Consider the following 15,392-nt stretch of genomic DNA (forward strand, 5'->3'; position numbering starts at 1 on the left):
ACATTCATATCAAACTTCACACAAACAGCTTCATCTAAATACGAAAAGTTTTCAATTTTAGATGTTGTAATATTTAACACTAGCTTTCCGCCTGCGGCTTCGCCCGCGTTTTCAAAAAAAAAACCCGCATAGTTCCCGTTCCCGTGGGATTTCCGGGATAAAACCTAGCCTATGTCACTCAGAAATGATGTAGCTTTCCAACAGTGAAAGAATTTTTCAAATCTGCCAAGTAGTTTCGGAGCCTATTCAATTCATACAAACAAACAAACAAACAAACAAAAAATCAAACCTTTCCTCTTTATAATATTTGTATAGACTAACTTTCCGCCCGCGGCTTCGCCCGCGTTTTCAAAAAAAATCCCGCATAGTTCCCGTTCTCGTGGGATAACCGGGATAAAACCTATCCTATGTGTTAATCCAAGTTACCCTCTACTATGTGTGCTAAATTTCATTGTAATCTGTTCAGTAGTATTTGCGTAAAAGAGTAACAAATACTTTCGCATTTATAATATTAGTGGGATAAATTATATATTTTTTATTTGTATAAACGTTGTTGAGATTATTGAACTTCCAGCGTCTAATTTTCTTCTAACTTTAGCATAACTGAGAATTTACAAAGATATAATATCTATTCTAGGATTTTTATAGACGTGTAATATTTGCTGAAAACGCTCGAGCCTCATTAAAAACTTCTTGTGCCCTTAAAATTTAAAGCCGCTTGTTTCGGAGGATGTTTTCTCTGGCTCTTAATTAAAACTTAAGGTAATACTCAACAATTAAATTTTATAGTAGATTCGTTTCACAAATAAAATTTACATCAATGGCTATCTAACTTATGCTCCGAAAAATATATAATGTATTTAATAATATAAGATTAGGTACTGGGGACTGTGATAGGATCGCCTCGGGGTTTCATCTAATATTAACTTAAATTTTAAGATTTAAACATTTTTACATCATCATCAGCCCATTATGTTTCCACTGTAGGGAGACAAGGCTCTTATAAGTGTCATTTTAATATCTATAAATTATGCATACGATTTGATATATTATTTAGATTTGTTGAACGTGTTGTTTGTGTGTGTTGAGGATCGTTCATACAAAGCCTTTGGTTTCAGCGCTCCGCTAGCAATGTTTGGTTTCGCACGCAAATATTTGATAGGCAGCCTTCTGACCCGTCACTGTTTCTAATTTTAGAAAAAGCAAACAATATTCATAGTTGGAATGGAATTTATTTCCCAGAATTACTTAATTATACTTACTACTACTAGGTACTCATTTTTATTTGTGTGACTATTTGTTTACGGTGGTTAAGACCATAGTGTAGAATCGAATGGTTCGATAAATAATAAAAAGGATAATTATTTTTAACAACAACTAAACTGCCTTCAAATGGTCAGAACTGGACAAAATTTAAATGGAACCAACCGGGAAGAACTAGATTCAAATAAAAAAAGAATCGTCTATATCTTTGCACCCTGTCGAAATTTCAGAGATAACAAACACCAAAAATACAGTTTTATTATTATTAATGAAGGCGGTTAAAACATGCCTCATTCAGGGTTGTCACGTTCTTAAAATAATCAATAAGTGAAACGGATGTAACATCTGCCGTATAACACAAGTTGGAAGTTGAAGTCGCTATAACTAAACCTCTCTAAAATTTTACTCTTTCGTCACACCCCGGACACTCCATACAAAATTATCGTTTTGACAGTCACACTGTAGAGACTGCAAATGTGTGTGTTAACGCTTTATGGTTGGCACATTTGTGACTAGCGTAAAAAAAAATTCGCGTTTTTCTGATGAAATACATCCGTAAACAGCACAATATCTAACCATTTTCTACGAAAAACGATAATCACTAATCCAAAATAATAAAATTACTTTAAGTCAATTTGATTAATGTTGTCAATCTTCGTTGCGTATCGTCCCTGTAGAAAAATGTGGACCATTTTTAGCCTGATCGTGCGGGGTGAGGTAAGTGTTTAATTTTAGCGGGAGGCGGAGAGTGTCCGTTCTGTAGCGTTTAGCTACTATTATGTATTCTGTGCTTTCGTGTCATTATTTCTAGTCTTAAAAGCTTGCATACACGTGACTAGCAATAGACAATTAAGCATAATGTTACTCGGTTGCAAACTGCTAGAGAATTACGTTCATTTGTTTACTTATCTCTGACTGTTGGAAGTTTTCTGAGCATTTATGCTAGAGAAAATTTCAAATTAAATAAAGTGCTGTATAAGTGTTGTATTTAATCAAAACAACTTCATTGCAGCATTAAATTGTGTGGGCACCGCATTTTTCTATTCGTGCCCTGTGATAAAAAATAACAAATAGTATTTAAACAGAAAATAACAGATGCTCCTCTGGGACCTCCCACGGGAAGAGTTCATACCTGAAATGATAATAAAAGTGAGTGTTATATTGCAATGGTTGTATAATATTTACGAATTTTAATTCATTTAGATCCGTAAACTGTGCTTGGAAATAACCTTGTAAAAATATTTTTTTATAGTCCAATTTTATATTTTTCATGTAAAATGTGTGAAAATTAAAATCGAAATGAATTTAAGCTGCAATTCGCCCCGTCCGTCGAGAGTTTACCTTCGGACCATTCTGATAGTTTTCGCCCTTAGGGTGAACTGTCAGTAGCAAATGAGATTTTTCTAATAACATTTTGCTCTTGGCTATTTCCAATTTTTAAAGCGGATAAGGTATACCAATTTTTTTTCATATAAACTGGCTGACCTATGCAACTTCCTCAGATTTGAAAAGGAATATTTTTTACCGCTTTTGACAAAACTTCGCAAATCATAGTTTCATTCAAAAGTGGACTGTCCAACACAAATATTTTTTTATTCAAACTGGTACTTCGTTATTAAAGCACGTTCAACCAAAAAAAAAGTTTCAGTCAGCTTTGTAGGATAATAGTAGTTAGTTGTCAACACGATGTCGAATATGAAATTTCGTAACCGTCTTATACAAACATTATGTTAATATTGTATCAAAACAGCTAAAGTTTACCAAACATTGTTTACAAAACATCCCTGACACCCAGAAGCCTTCAAACAAAAGCCTCACCTATTTATATGACATTAGTTCCTACAGCTCCACACAAAGAAAAAATGTATTTACAAGTCCAATACAGGCGAAGTGATGCGTATTGATTTCACCGTAAATCAGATAACCTTTGCAATTTCACTAATAGCTTTGTTTCCTTTTAGGAAGGTCATTCTATTTCTGCTAAGGAAACGAGGGTAGCCGCAAACACGTCAGATAATGAATACACTCGACCTGAATTATAATGACTTGTTCTTAATGTAATTATGAGATACCGTCTTTGTGAATTAGAGCAAACTTTGAATTAGGATTTTGGTCAGATTTTAATTTTATTATAGACTAGGTTTCCGCCCGCGGCTTCGCCCGCGTAGTCAAAGAAAAACCCGCATAGTTCCCGTTCCCGTGAGATTTTCGGGATTGCGTCATTTTCCCGGGATAAAAAGTAGCCTATGTCCTTTCTCGGGTATCAAAATATCTCCATACCAAATTTCATGAAAATTGGTTCAGTAGTTTAGGCGTGATTGAGTAACAGACAGACAGACAGAGTTACTTTCGCATTTATAATATTAGTATGGATGATGCTATAAATGCGCAGTACCTAATGGCAAGTATAGTTAGCCATGTTACTTATACATATGTGAAAATTTTTCTTCATATATTACAGTTGATGATAGATAGAGAACAGTTATATTATGTTCTTGAAAAAAAATATGGTTAAGTACTTATGTTTCAACTTCAATATAGCCTTAGATACACTGACTTTCATACGAAAATAACAACAAAATTTCGTGATTACATATTTTCACAATTGAAACTACTTTCGGAGAATCCTCTACTAGTAAGAATATTCTATTCGTTCCCGTTTAATACAAAGCAGTATTATAATCAAGCCTCATAACTAATTCACTTGTCATTACAACGAAACAATGACAAAATCTTGTGTCTCCTTAGTTCCTTACATTGAAGTGGAAACTAATTTTCATTTAATTCCAAGAGTACACGAGCGTAAAGCTTGAATTTGGTTTCTAACTTTTACTAACTTTCTGACAAGTGCCTCTGGCTATGGACAGAAACATACGACCTAGTAATTAGTGTAGAAAGGATTTACTTTTCTCTTATATTCAACTGTGATGGATAGTTTTTTATTTAACTTCCATTGCCTTTGGTGTCACTTGTGTTCTTCTGCGGACGCGGTTCTACCGAATACCCGCGGCCCCGTCAATAAAGCGGCACGGCGGAACACAGTGGAGTTTAGTCGGTAGGACCCTGCACTCAGCAGGGTGAGTCCGACATAACCCAGGGCTCTTCCCCCGAGTGCCCTGGGTATGCCTAAATGCATTCTACACTATAAAAAAAAAATGGTGTCACTTGTGTCACACTATATTCAGAGGGAGACCTATATAACATTTTCTCCGAAGCCCAAAACCTTTCTTTCTTCCACACAAGCCTTCTCTACTATAAAAAAGGTTCTACCTTAGTTTCTTTGGTTTAATGAAACCATTCTTACGGATTGCGACATGGAGCAAGGAACATTGCCACTAAGGGTGGAGTGGATGGAAGGGACGAATAATAAAAACGTTATGACGCAAAGTAAGATGGATACGTTGGTTTTATCGGGGTACTGTATAAATTTATAAAAAGGTTTGGATTGAATAAATACAATACTGTGAGAATTTTTGGAAATGTAGTACTGATATATTTTCGTCCTTGCTTTTAAATTTTGTTTGCAACTGTGTATTTTTGTGAGATTTTTAACTTTTCGTGAATAGGAGAGCAGTGCTAGAAATGTATGGAATAAAATCGCTATTGACACATTCAATATTAAGACAATTTTATTATAGCAATTAGCTTTAAGGCTGCAGTCTAGCAAAATTGCGTTTTCAACAAGTTATTTGACAATTTTTTCCCGGCTAATGAAATGATAAACTGAATTTTTTTTTCTTGTTTATCAATTAGTGTTATATACGCAATGCGCGTGAATTTTTTCACATTTATAAAGTTACTTTATGTTACCTTAATCAGGCCTTCAAGATAAGTCTCTTTCCCCCAAAGACATTTCGAGCTAAGTTTGTGCACTCACTACGTTGCAACCGATTACAATTTACACAATCTGATCAGCGCATTATTATCCTTATATAGTCGTTATTAAAAACTGCTGAATACAATTGCCGAAAAACTTATGATTTTCTTAATTAGAACGTTATAAATTCATTAAATTTCCCATTTTTTGCCTTACAAAATCTATTGATAAATACTGCTAAAACTTTTTTTTTGAATTTTGATAATTCTTTAAATATTAAAAAAATATTTAAAATAATTAGGAAAAATCCTAGCGAATTTCTTTAGTCGCGCTCCTTGGGCCGGAGCGTTCTGACGTGTGCTCTACGCTCGATTTTTCTTCATACCGAAGTGAAAGTTGCTCTACTTCATTAAATTTAATATTTTTGTTAATTGATTATTTTTATCTTAGTTTTGTGCAAATATTCGTATTTTTAAACATTTGATTTCGATATGGAAAATAAACGAAAAAAATACGCGTGTAACTACTAGAAAAAAAAATTATCTTCGAACATAAAGTTAATGAAACCAAATAGATTGCAAAGGTGATTGGCAATAATTTCTTTATTTTACGGGGTGTCAGTAAAGGGATGTATATTTCTTTAAAACTAAAGTAAGCTCATAAATTTTCTTATAATATAATTTTTTTGAAGTTCCAAAAATGTTTATTTTTCGTTTGAGAAATACGAAATATAATATAAACTTGTATTGAGAACTTGAACTTCCCAAGTTCATCCGGGGAAATCCCCAAGGAAAATGATTTGTTTACTCCAAAATTATATGCCGAGGTGTTTTAATTTTTTCTTCTAGTCATTTTCAACGTAGCGGCATGTTGTTTGATTATTAATTTTGTAACTTAAATACAGGATGTTGGTTTTATATTCTGATCTTACAGACGCGCTGACAAATTTAGTCCGCCATTTCTAGTTTAGTCCACCAACTTTAAGTACCAATATTAAAACGAATGGATTATCATCACATCATCAAAACTCAGATGTAATGGAAGATCACAATAACATAGAAAATTCAGTGGGTGTTGAGAACTAAACAAACACAAGTAACAGAGACGCGAAGAATAAAAAAAGAGGACGAAAACGATAATTCGTTGATGCTTTCCCTTTTCGACGTATTGTTAGGGTACATCACCAATCTGCAAAAAACAAAACTGATGATTCCCAATTGCTGATTAAAAATGAAAAACAAATAATCGACAACAGTGGTGAAAATTTGCTGATCACAATGAAACATCCTTCAGTGGTAGCAGATTTACTCATTTAAAATGTATCGGTGAACAGCGTAAAGGAGAGGAGGACAGGAAAACATTATGAATGTGGATGTTGTAAATATGGTGTTTGTATACAGGGTGTAATCGATAAGTATGTGAAGGCGATTATGACGTTATTATTGCAGGTATCAAAAAACTTAAAACTGATATCGAAATTACTTTACCTAATGAGCAAAATGACAATAATAACTTTTTAAAAGTATAACGAGAAATATCTAAAAAAAATACTTTATACACTCCCATATCAAAAAGGGAAAATGGGACTAGAAGATGTTAAATGTCTAATTCCGGCAAAAGACATGAATGCGGAAGATGCGGTTAAAAAAAAATTTAATATTTGAAATACAATGCAAAAAATAACACTTTTGTCATAGATAAGAATCATGACTATTTTTTCCAAATTCAGGGACAACTAAACGTTGCAGAAGCAGAAGTCTGCTTATTTGCTGTTTGGACTGGAGTGAATCATTCGTTAAAATTAGAATATATAAAAAAGTATGTAACGTTTAGGCAAAATAAAATGATGGACCATTATCAAGATTTTACATAAATTGCCTACTGTCAGAATTGATTGATTCGAGACTTCAGCATTCGATGCCCATCAAGGACCCATCCTATATCATTCAAGCGATTGAAAAAAAAGAGATAAATCCAGTGCAACCGATAAAGCATCAGAATGCTAGCAAAAGATTTATTAGGTTTATCAATATAAATCTATATATTATACATAATATAATAAATCTGTAGAAGACGCGAAGACTGACATCCGCGCGGACGGAGTCGCGGGCGGAAGCTAGTCAGAAATAAATATCTTTTGTTTTCATTTGCGTATTTTTCTATTTTATAATTTTTTAACACAAACATTACATTTTTTTTTATTATATACAAAATTTGTTTATCCGTTTTATTAGTTAAACTGAACAACTTTCACTAAGAAACTTAGGTCGAAAAAAATGTATAGAGTTATGCATTTTGTATGGAAAGCTTATTATATTTCGTCCAAATTTCTTTGTAAAAGTTGATCAGTTATATAAACATGAAGTTGAAGATATCAATAGAAAGTATTCGCAAATTTTGTGTACTGATAAAAAAAAATCACCCGGTGTAATTTTCACGAAAATTGTTTCAAATTGTCATTTTTGGTACTTATTACGAATATTAAATTATACGAATGATTTAATTTTGAAAAATTAAGTGGAGCAACTTTCCCTTAGTACATTTGTATTATTTACATATAGGATGACAGGATGCATTTGTTTGCACTACTAGACCAAGCCCTTAATAGAGGACATCACTGTTGTTAGAAGTAATTCAAGTTTAGTGCTCGTACAATACACCTGAAAGGGCTAAAAGGGGTTATCTCGGTAATAAAAGCGAATAATATAACTTCGAGTTAGCTGAAAGGGTCCGACGATAAGCCGGTTAATGTTCTTGATTTTAAATACATATTTAAAATTACGTACTAATAATTTTATCTTCTATAAAAATCAAATGGTTGAAGTTAGTAAGTTTTGGAATACAAAAAATATTTTAGAAAGTAGAAGCTACAGTATTCCTGCATCACTTTGGTAGATGGTATGTTACACTCAATCTGAAACACTTCTGAAACTATATTCAATGACAATGGTATTCACATTGTCGTATTCTATATTCTCATGCATTTATTTTGATAAAGCAATTATTCATGAATACATTTTTCATTTCACGCGCTTACAAATTTTTGTCACGTTCGCAATATGGTTCAACAGAATCTAAACCATCCGTACGAATTTCCTTTGAAATTCAAATATGTCGACACAGACGGGTTCCCGAAACACACGACAGTTGAAATTCCATTATGACGTATATTCATGCGTAATATGAATATAATTTTATCTTCAGAAAATTACTCGTATGCCCAAATTTATGTCAAATGACATAGGTGAGGTATTATAAATAAAGCTGACAAATTACGTAGTGTACGTATGTAGTTTATATTTCCTTGTGTAGCCCGTGCTGTGCTCGAGCATTTGAGTGAGTCGGATTACTTGATGATTAATATTAATTAAAAGAAGTGATTTTAAACGTTTATATACAGTACCATTAAATACCCATTACACAAGTATGAAAAAAAGAAAATTATTAGTAAATCGCATCAAAATAACACAGACATATAATTAAAATTCAAGTTAGTGTGTTCCTGTGGTGTGTTCTTATATCGGTGCAAAGGGTGCAAAATATTTAGTTACAAAAAGTTTTCACTTGACGCTTATAAATTACAGCTGGTTATAACATTATGTCATTATGTACATTTTTTGACGTTTTGTACATGACTTATACAACAATTTGTGGTTTATATTTCTATATTACGTTTTTAGACTGCAAATATAAAAATATGATGCGTTCAAAAGCAAATGATCGAAAATGTGTCTGTAAGTTAAAAACAGACCTTGAATATTTAGTTGCAGTTCCTGGATGCTCCGATGATTTTGCGGCTGTATCTTCCTTGCCTGAACAGTGGTCTCCACGCCCCGGTGGACCGATTCTAGCTAAATATTTGAAAGATCGTGACCAAAGCTACCAAGATGTTCTAAGGAATATAATGATTGATGCTCAACACGTAAACAAAGTTATTGATGAAAAAGTGCGTGTCATTGCAGAAACTCTTTTAGCAGATATTAAAAAATATGAAAAAGATATTGATGCAAGTGTGAAGGAGGCTCAACCGGTGCACGGTGCTCTTAATACAGAAGATCGTAATAAAAATTTTAAACAGATAACTAATGTATATTCAAGTTGGGTTCAAGATCTCACACAATTTAAACAAGAAGCGAATGGTTTGGAAAGACAACGTGTCGAAGGCATAAAAACAGTTCTAAAAAAACATTTTCAAAATCTTATCAAAATAGGACATAAATCTCCCAAGGATATGCTTCATGAGTTTGATGAAAGAATGTATGAAATAAATCAACAATTATTAAGCAATTGTCGCGCATATGCTGAATTAGAGGCACAGTTACGGAGTCAGGCTGATACATACATAATTCGTGCTAGATCACGCTTAAACGAATTGTGCTTAGATAAAAGTAAAGTTATTAGAGGTGGTAGCGCTTTCCCTTGGTACAAAGAGTCCTTCCATCGCAAACGTTCTTCGAGTTTGAGTAATGAAAAGATTAAAAGAGCTTCGGATTCCTCATCACCACCTAGTTACAATATGGAAGAATTTAAAGACTACATAGCGCAGTTGGTCAATGCTTATCGTGCTGCAGTTTTAAACGTTTGTACAGATTTTAGCGGTGAACTCACAACTCTTCAAATGGGAATGACCAACAGTTATATGTCACTGGATATTCCACGTAAATCTGTGTTATCGAATATACAACTAACAGTCGATCAAGCCTTCAAAAAATTTGCTGAAAGTTATTCTGAAAACAAAAGTCGAGTGGAGAAAATTCTATTGGACATAACATTTAATGACGTGATAAATATGCAAAAAAGTTTGTGTAATTTTGCCAATCGGCTACAAAGTACTTTTTTAATCTTACAGGACGCTGGGTGTTTATGGGATGATCACATTTTACGTTCAGCACTCAGTCAGAAGTTAACAATGGCTGGTGTAGAAGATTTAATGACTTCTCACGACTCTACGGAGCTATCCAATGAAATAACATTTAATGTTGCTTTAGAACAATTACGCCTAGCTCCTGACATGGATAAATTACAACAGCAATATGAAAATTTATTAGTTTTACTCGATCGGATTGAGGAAGGTTACCAACAACACCACGAGTTAGAAAAAAAAAAGCTTGAAGATCATATGAACTTAATACCAATTTTGACTAGTGTACTCAAATCTGAATATGAATGTTTCTTTGAAAAGTATCCAAAATCGCCGCTCAATTCAAATCAAAGTTTAACTAGTTCGCCGGATTTAGTGTCTCCTAGACGACAGACATTAATTTCATTACGAGCTCCCCTCCCTCGGGTCATCTTGCAAACTCATCTGCAAGATGTTGCTCTTTATAATTGGCGTAATGGATTCTTGGAATCTTTACAAAATAATATATCTTCAGTTGCTGAGAAGGTAAACTGGCAGACTCGTAAATGGATCGACGAACGCACAATGCAAGTAAACATACGCCATTCACTTAAATTAATGTCACATTGTGTTAGACAAGAGCGTGTTAAAGCCGCTCGGGAAGCACGGTTACACGAGTTAAAGATTCATGAAAATTGTTTGACTGCTCACGTAAATGCTATAAACAAATTAGTGGACAATATACCATTGGAGGTTGCAGAGTGCTTCGCTTTAGATTCTGATGAGTTATATCCTTTGCACCGTTGGGTCAAGGAAATTCAGCTAGATATGGATGACATGATGGCGCGTGATCCTCTCGATCCTGAAATTAAAAGATTGAAAATGAGCAGTTACGCTCCGCGTCTTGTGAAACATCGTCAACTTTTCGAGAAATCTTTAGATGTGGCTCTGACGAAATATAAAAAGAATGTTCAAGAGCGACTTCAGTTAGCTCGAATATCTACGTTTCAATTTATTTCACACATAAAATTGCCAATAGAGGACGGAAATTACGCGGCGCCGGAAGCTTCGAAATCAACCGCAGCTCTGCTAAAAGCATTTGACGCGTTGGAGCTATGCGCAAATCGTATCGGGGATGTTTTTCATCATCGCCGCATTCAGTTACTTGCTTCGGCAGATCAACTTTTGTATCCATTGCAAAAAGCAGTAGAAGAGGTTTTTAAATTCAGTGCTAGACCAGGGCTTGATAAGAAAAAGTCTGCACCGATGAAGAAAAAATAAAATTAGTTTGTATAGGAATTTTATATTTTACCGACAATGTAACTTTTATTAAACACTAGCAGTCCGCCCCGGCTTCGCCCGTGGTACATATTTACGTTTTCTCTACGTAAGAACCATCCTCGTACTTCAAGGAATATAATAAAAAAAGAATTAACGAAATCGGTTCAGCCGTTATCAAGTTATGCGCTTACCAACACATTTTTGGATTCATTTTTATATTATAGATTATTAAATAAATATGTACTATTGTTTGAAATAATTTTGTTTTACATCTCAACAAATTAACATATATTATATCCACAAAGTTTTGTGGTTTCCATTAGGAACATGAACAATCTAAACTTAGTATCAATTTCAAACTAGTATATATATATAAACTCTTTTATTACAAGCTTTTCAATATCCGACCATTAGTAAGAAAGTTTATTATCGTCGCTTGAACTCCCATGCCAAGGGAGCTTCGCGTGTCCTTAATAAATTTTACTCCCACTCATTGACAATTTTATTAAGAGCTACTAGTTATATGAACATTTCTTCTTCTTGTTTGAAAATATATTTAAAAGTTGATTTAGCAATTCATTAATTATTTTCTATTGATATATCTGTATGTCGTCGAGATTATGAACTGAATCTAAATTGAATACACGTATCAGGTAAGGAAAAAGTGCTTACCTATTATAAAGGTCATATTATTTTTATATGGAAATTATTTCCCACAGTTTAGAATTTAGATGATTTCCAGTAGGTATAGTTCCACTATTGTTGAACTAGATAGTGCTTGAAGTATCTTGAACGGTTCACCGAAAAAAATATTCTTTGTTTACAGTCTGTGAAATTGTGTTGTTACTGGGGAATTCTTATTTGAACTCTTTGTAAAGGGATTGAGCCATTATTTTGTTGGGAACTAAGAAAATACAGAAGGTATTCCCAGAGGTATTGCGTACCTTTGGGCAATTGTTTACGAATTACGCCTTTACGAAAGCACTTGAAGCTCAGGTTTATTCGTGGTTTATTCATTTTGTTGTTTATAAAGTGGTTCGTTTTTCCTCTTATAAATAATAATAAAAAATGTTGTGTGGTTTTATGAAACCACGGTAAAAGTGAAACTGTTCGAACGGTTCCGAACACTGCTTTGCGCATATACCTACTCGGCAGCCGCGATAAATATAAAAGTTTCACTTTAATAATAGATGTGAATTTTGTTAGCAAGCAAAGAAGCATTATAATGCGAATTGGTATTTTATTAACGTTAGATCGTAAGAGAGACTAGTTATCATTTTTACTGGGTTTAATTGACCGTTATTTTTTTGAGCCGCCTGGGATTTGTAGCCGAAACACGAGAGCTGAACGTAGTAATCATTGAAAAAGCTTGTAATATGTTTTTTTTTATTCTGTATTTTGATAACAAATTGAATTATTTTTCGTAACTCCAACTTGTGAACTTGCCAAATTGCTAAAGTTACTAAAATTTGTTCGTTAGAAAAGTTCTTATTGAACTCTAAGAAACGACTCGAAAATTATTGAAATGATACCCATATTTTATGTGCCAATGAAAAAGTTCAGGTCTCTAGGGCAAGGACGATAAAATTACATCGATGCGATTTGAAGGTTTTTTGCTGAGATTGGCTTTAAATATTAATGTTTAGTATCTATAAATTGTAATTTAAAGAAACCGTTTTTTATACTTTATAATACAAAGTCACACAAGGTAAACTTGTTGAAAAAGAAATGAAAAATATTTTCGTCATATGCCCAGTCACATACATATAAATACATAATTTAAACTTGGGCATGAAAATATATCAGAGTGAAAATGAAAATAGATCACCCAAAACTCGAAACCATCAAACAACGTAACTCATAGAGACGTTAAGGGGATTACTATGGTCAAAACCGGAAAACACCTTATACATATTGAATTTTGTTGAGGAAACTGTTGGTACGATTGTCTTAAAAAAAATATATGTGATACTCAAGGATATAATTAACAAAGTGTATTGTTTACTTTTCAGTTTAGAACGACCTAAACATAAAAAAAATACATAGAAATCAACCCCTTTTTGAACATAAAACGCATTTTGTTAGGAAAACGGCTACATATTTATACATGAAATTTATACCAAAAAATATGTTATGATATTTGTAGAGATTGTCTAATCTAAAAATGAACGCCCCTCCACTGTGTTTACGCTCACATTCAAAGTACGTGTATAGACGCAATACACACAAATTGGTCTGCCTCATTGGTCGTTCAGTCCTCCAGTCCTGTCCATGCCCGAACGACAGGACCAGTTGGCCAACTAGTGCATAAATGACGCGATGCACGACAGAACGGACGTGTCATTCCGTACATAGCGCACTCTCCCCGCCATACAATGCTAGGCACCTGAACTGATCGCCCGATTAGTTGACAAATCAGTGCGCGAAAGTCAAAGTTTGCAGTAGAATCGCCGCGCGCACACATATAAAAGTGGTTCAATAATTATTTGTCCTCACACATTGAAACAATTAAGTTTAGTGGAAGGGCGTTCATTTTTAGATTAGACAATCTCTAACAATTTGTATTGATTGTTTTTTCAATTTTCATTATTATCGTTAAATTATCAAGAAAAAACTCGAATTTATAATAAAACCCACATAAAACCTCACCTCTATTGCATATTTTCGACGAAATTTGACGGTGTCAGTTCGACTCGGACGGGGGACTGTACTTACGTGCGGTTTTTTTTGCAAAATAACGCTAAAATTCACCGAATTGAATGTTTTGTTAAATTAAACCAGATTGTAATAGGTATTTACATGAGCAGTTCATGAAATGAAAGTTAAAAATAGGTATGTAAAGATATAAAAATCTGTTTGTAAATTAGTTTTGTTTTTGAAAGGCGTCATTGAATAATATCCAGTGTTGATAATTTTTGACAGTAAAATATTATCAGAAAACACATACCTATAAAACAGTAACCAGACTTTCCCTGTGCCTTGAATATTTTTTAAAAAAGATTAATTGCTGTTCTATCGTATATTTTAAGGGTCAAAAACAATCCAAAGCCGGGAGATACTGACACAAAATTTTGGGTCATTTGTAACCGGATGGCGGTTCTACAGTGGTCTTAGTACGCAATGACAAAAAGAAAAATCATGGTCAGAACAGTGGTACCGGCATACTAGTCGCGTGGGCGTTAGTCGAACTCGTCGGATAAATTACTGAAGGCAAACGATTTGTAACACAAAAATTTTAGGATTTACCGATAGCCCATAAAAAAGAAGTAGGCGGTAGTGTCATGCCATACTTTTCCGGTGTAATTTACAGCCCACAATACCGACGTGAATGCGTTGATTTAAAAAAAAATTCAAGCATTTGTACCAGGCTAATTTTTGCACAGGTAATCATCGTCCAGTAGCCATGTACGAAAATCGCCATGCCATACTTTTTTGACAGTTCCAAATGGTCGCCATACCGCCGAAAATCAGCATTTTTTTTTATATTGTATAAAATCATTTAATTTTATATTATTGTATAAAATCGTAGGAAAGTCAAAACTGACATAAACGTATTGCAACATTTTTAGCCGACGCCATTATAGGACGAAATTCTCAATTCAACTGAATTTTTTGTTGGTTCCGTTACCTCCGCACTTTTAACTGGGTGAACCGATGATTTCTTCTACACTAATATTATAAAGAGGAAAACTTTGTTTGTTTGTTTGTTTGATTGTAATGAATAGGCTCATAAACTACTGGACCGATTTTAAAAATTCCGTTCACTATTCAAAAGCTACATTATCCACGAGTAATATAGGATAGGTTTTATCCCGGAAATTCCACGGGAACGGGAACTATGCGAGTTTTTATAGATACCGACACAACTAACACTGTATTCTTTGTACGGAAGGTATGACCCATATCAGTCATAGTCATAGGCTCTGGTAACTTCAGTCGCAGGAAAATCACTCATTTTGTAATGTGTTCAAAGATAAACAGTAGAAAAAAAAACTCAGTTTTAAACACGTTATAATATTTTTGATTTGAAGCTGCTATATAGTCGATAAATAGGCACCAAACTCTTAAAGGGGTATAATATTTTAATGTTTAAAAATCGAAACACATTTTATTTCTCGTCATCATTTCAAAGACGTAAGGGATTTAAAAAATTAACCCCGAACTAACTACAAAATACATAACAAGTCGAAA

General features: G+C 33.6%; 2 protein-coding genes across 2 annotated transcripts in view; both read left to right on the forward strand.

The window, feature by feature from the left end:
* Positions 1–15,392, forward strand: part of Mtmr6 (Myotubularin related protein 6) — a 50,420-nt gene that overhangs the window by 16,786 nt on the left and 18,242 nt on the right. The window lies entirely within an intron of this gene.
* On the forward strand, positions 8,832–11,201 carry LOC149477036 (uncharacterized). Its single transcript, XM_089711592.1, has one exon. The coding sequence runs from the start codon at positions 8,985–8,987 to the stop codon at positions 11,199–11,201; it is 2,217 nt and encodes a 738-aa protein (XP_089567718.1). The 5' UTR covers positions 8,832–8,984.

Source organism: Colias philodice, chromosome 26 (genome assembly GCF_061535455.1).
Source record: "Colias philodice isolate Cphi_HAF_F1 chromosome 26, ilColPhil1 Martin Lab GWU primary, whole genome shotgun sequence".
NCBI lineage: Eukaryota > Metazoa > Arthropoda > Insecta > Lepidoptera > Pieridae > Colias > Colias philodice.

Coding starts and splice junctions, on each gene's coding strand:
- LOC149477036 (XM_089711592.1), top strand. CDS start 8,985: ATGATTGATGCTCAACACGTAAACAAAGTTATTGATGAAAAAGTGCGT.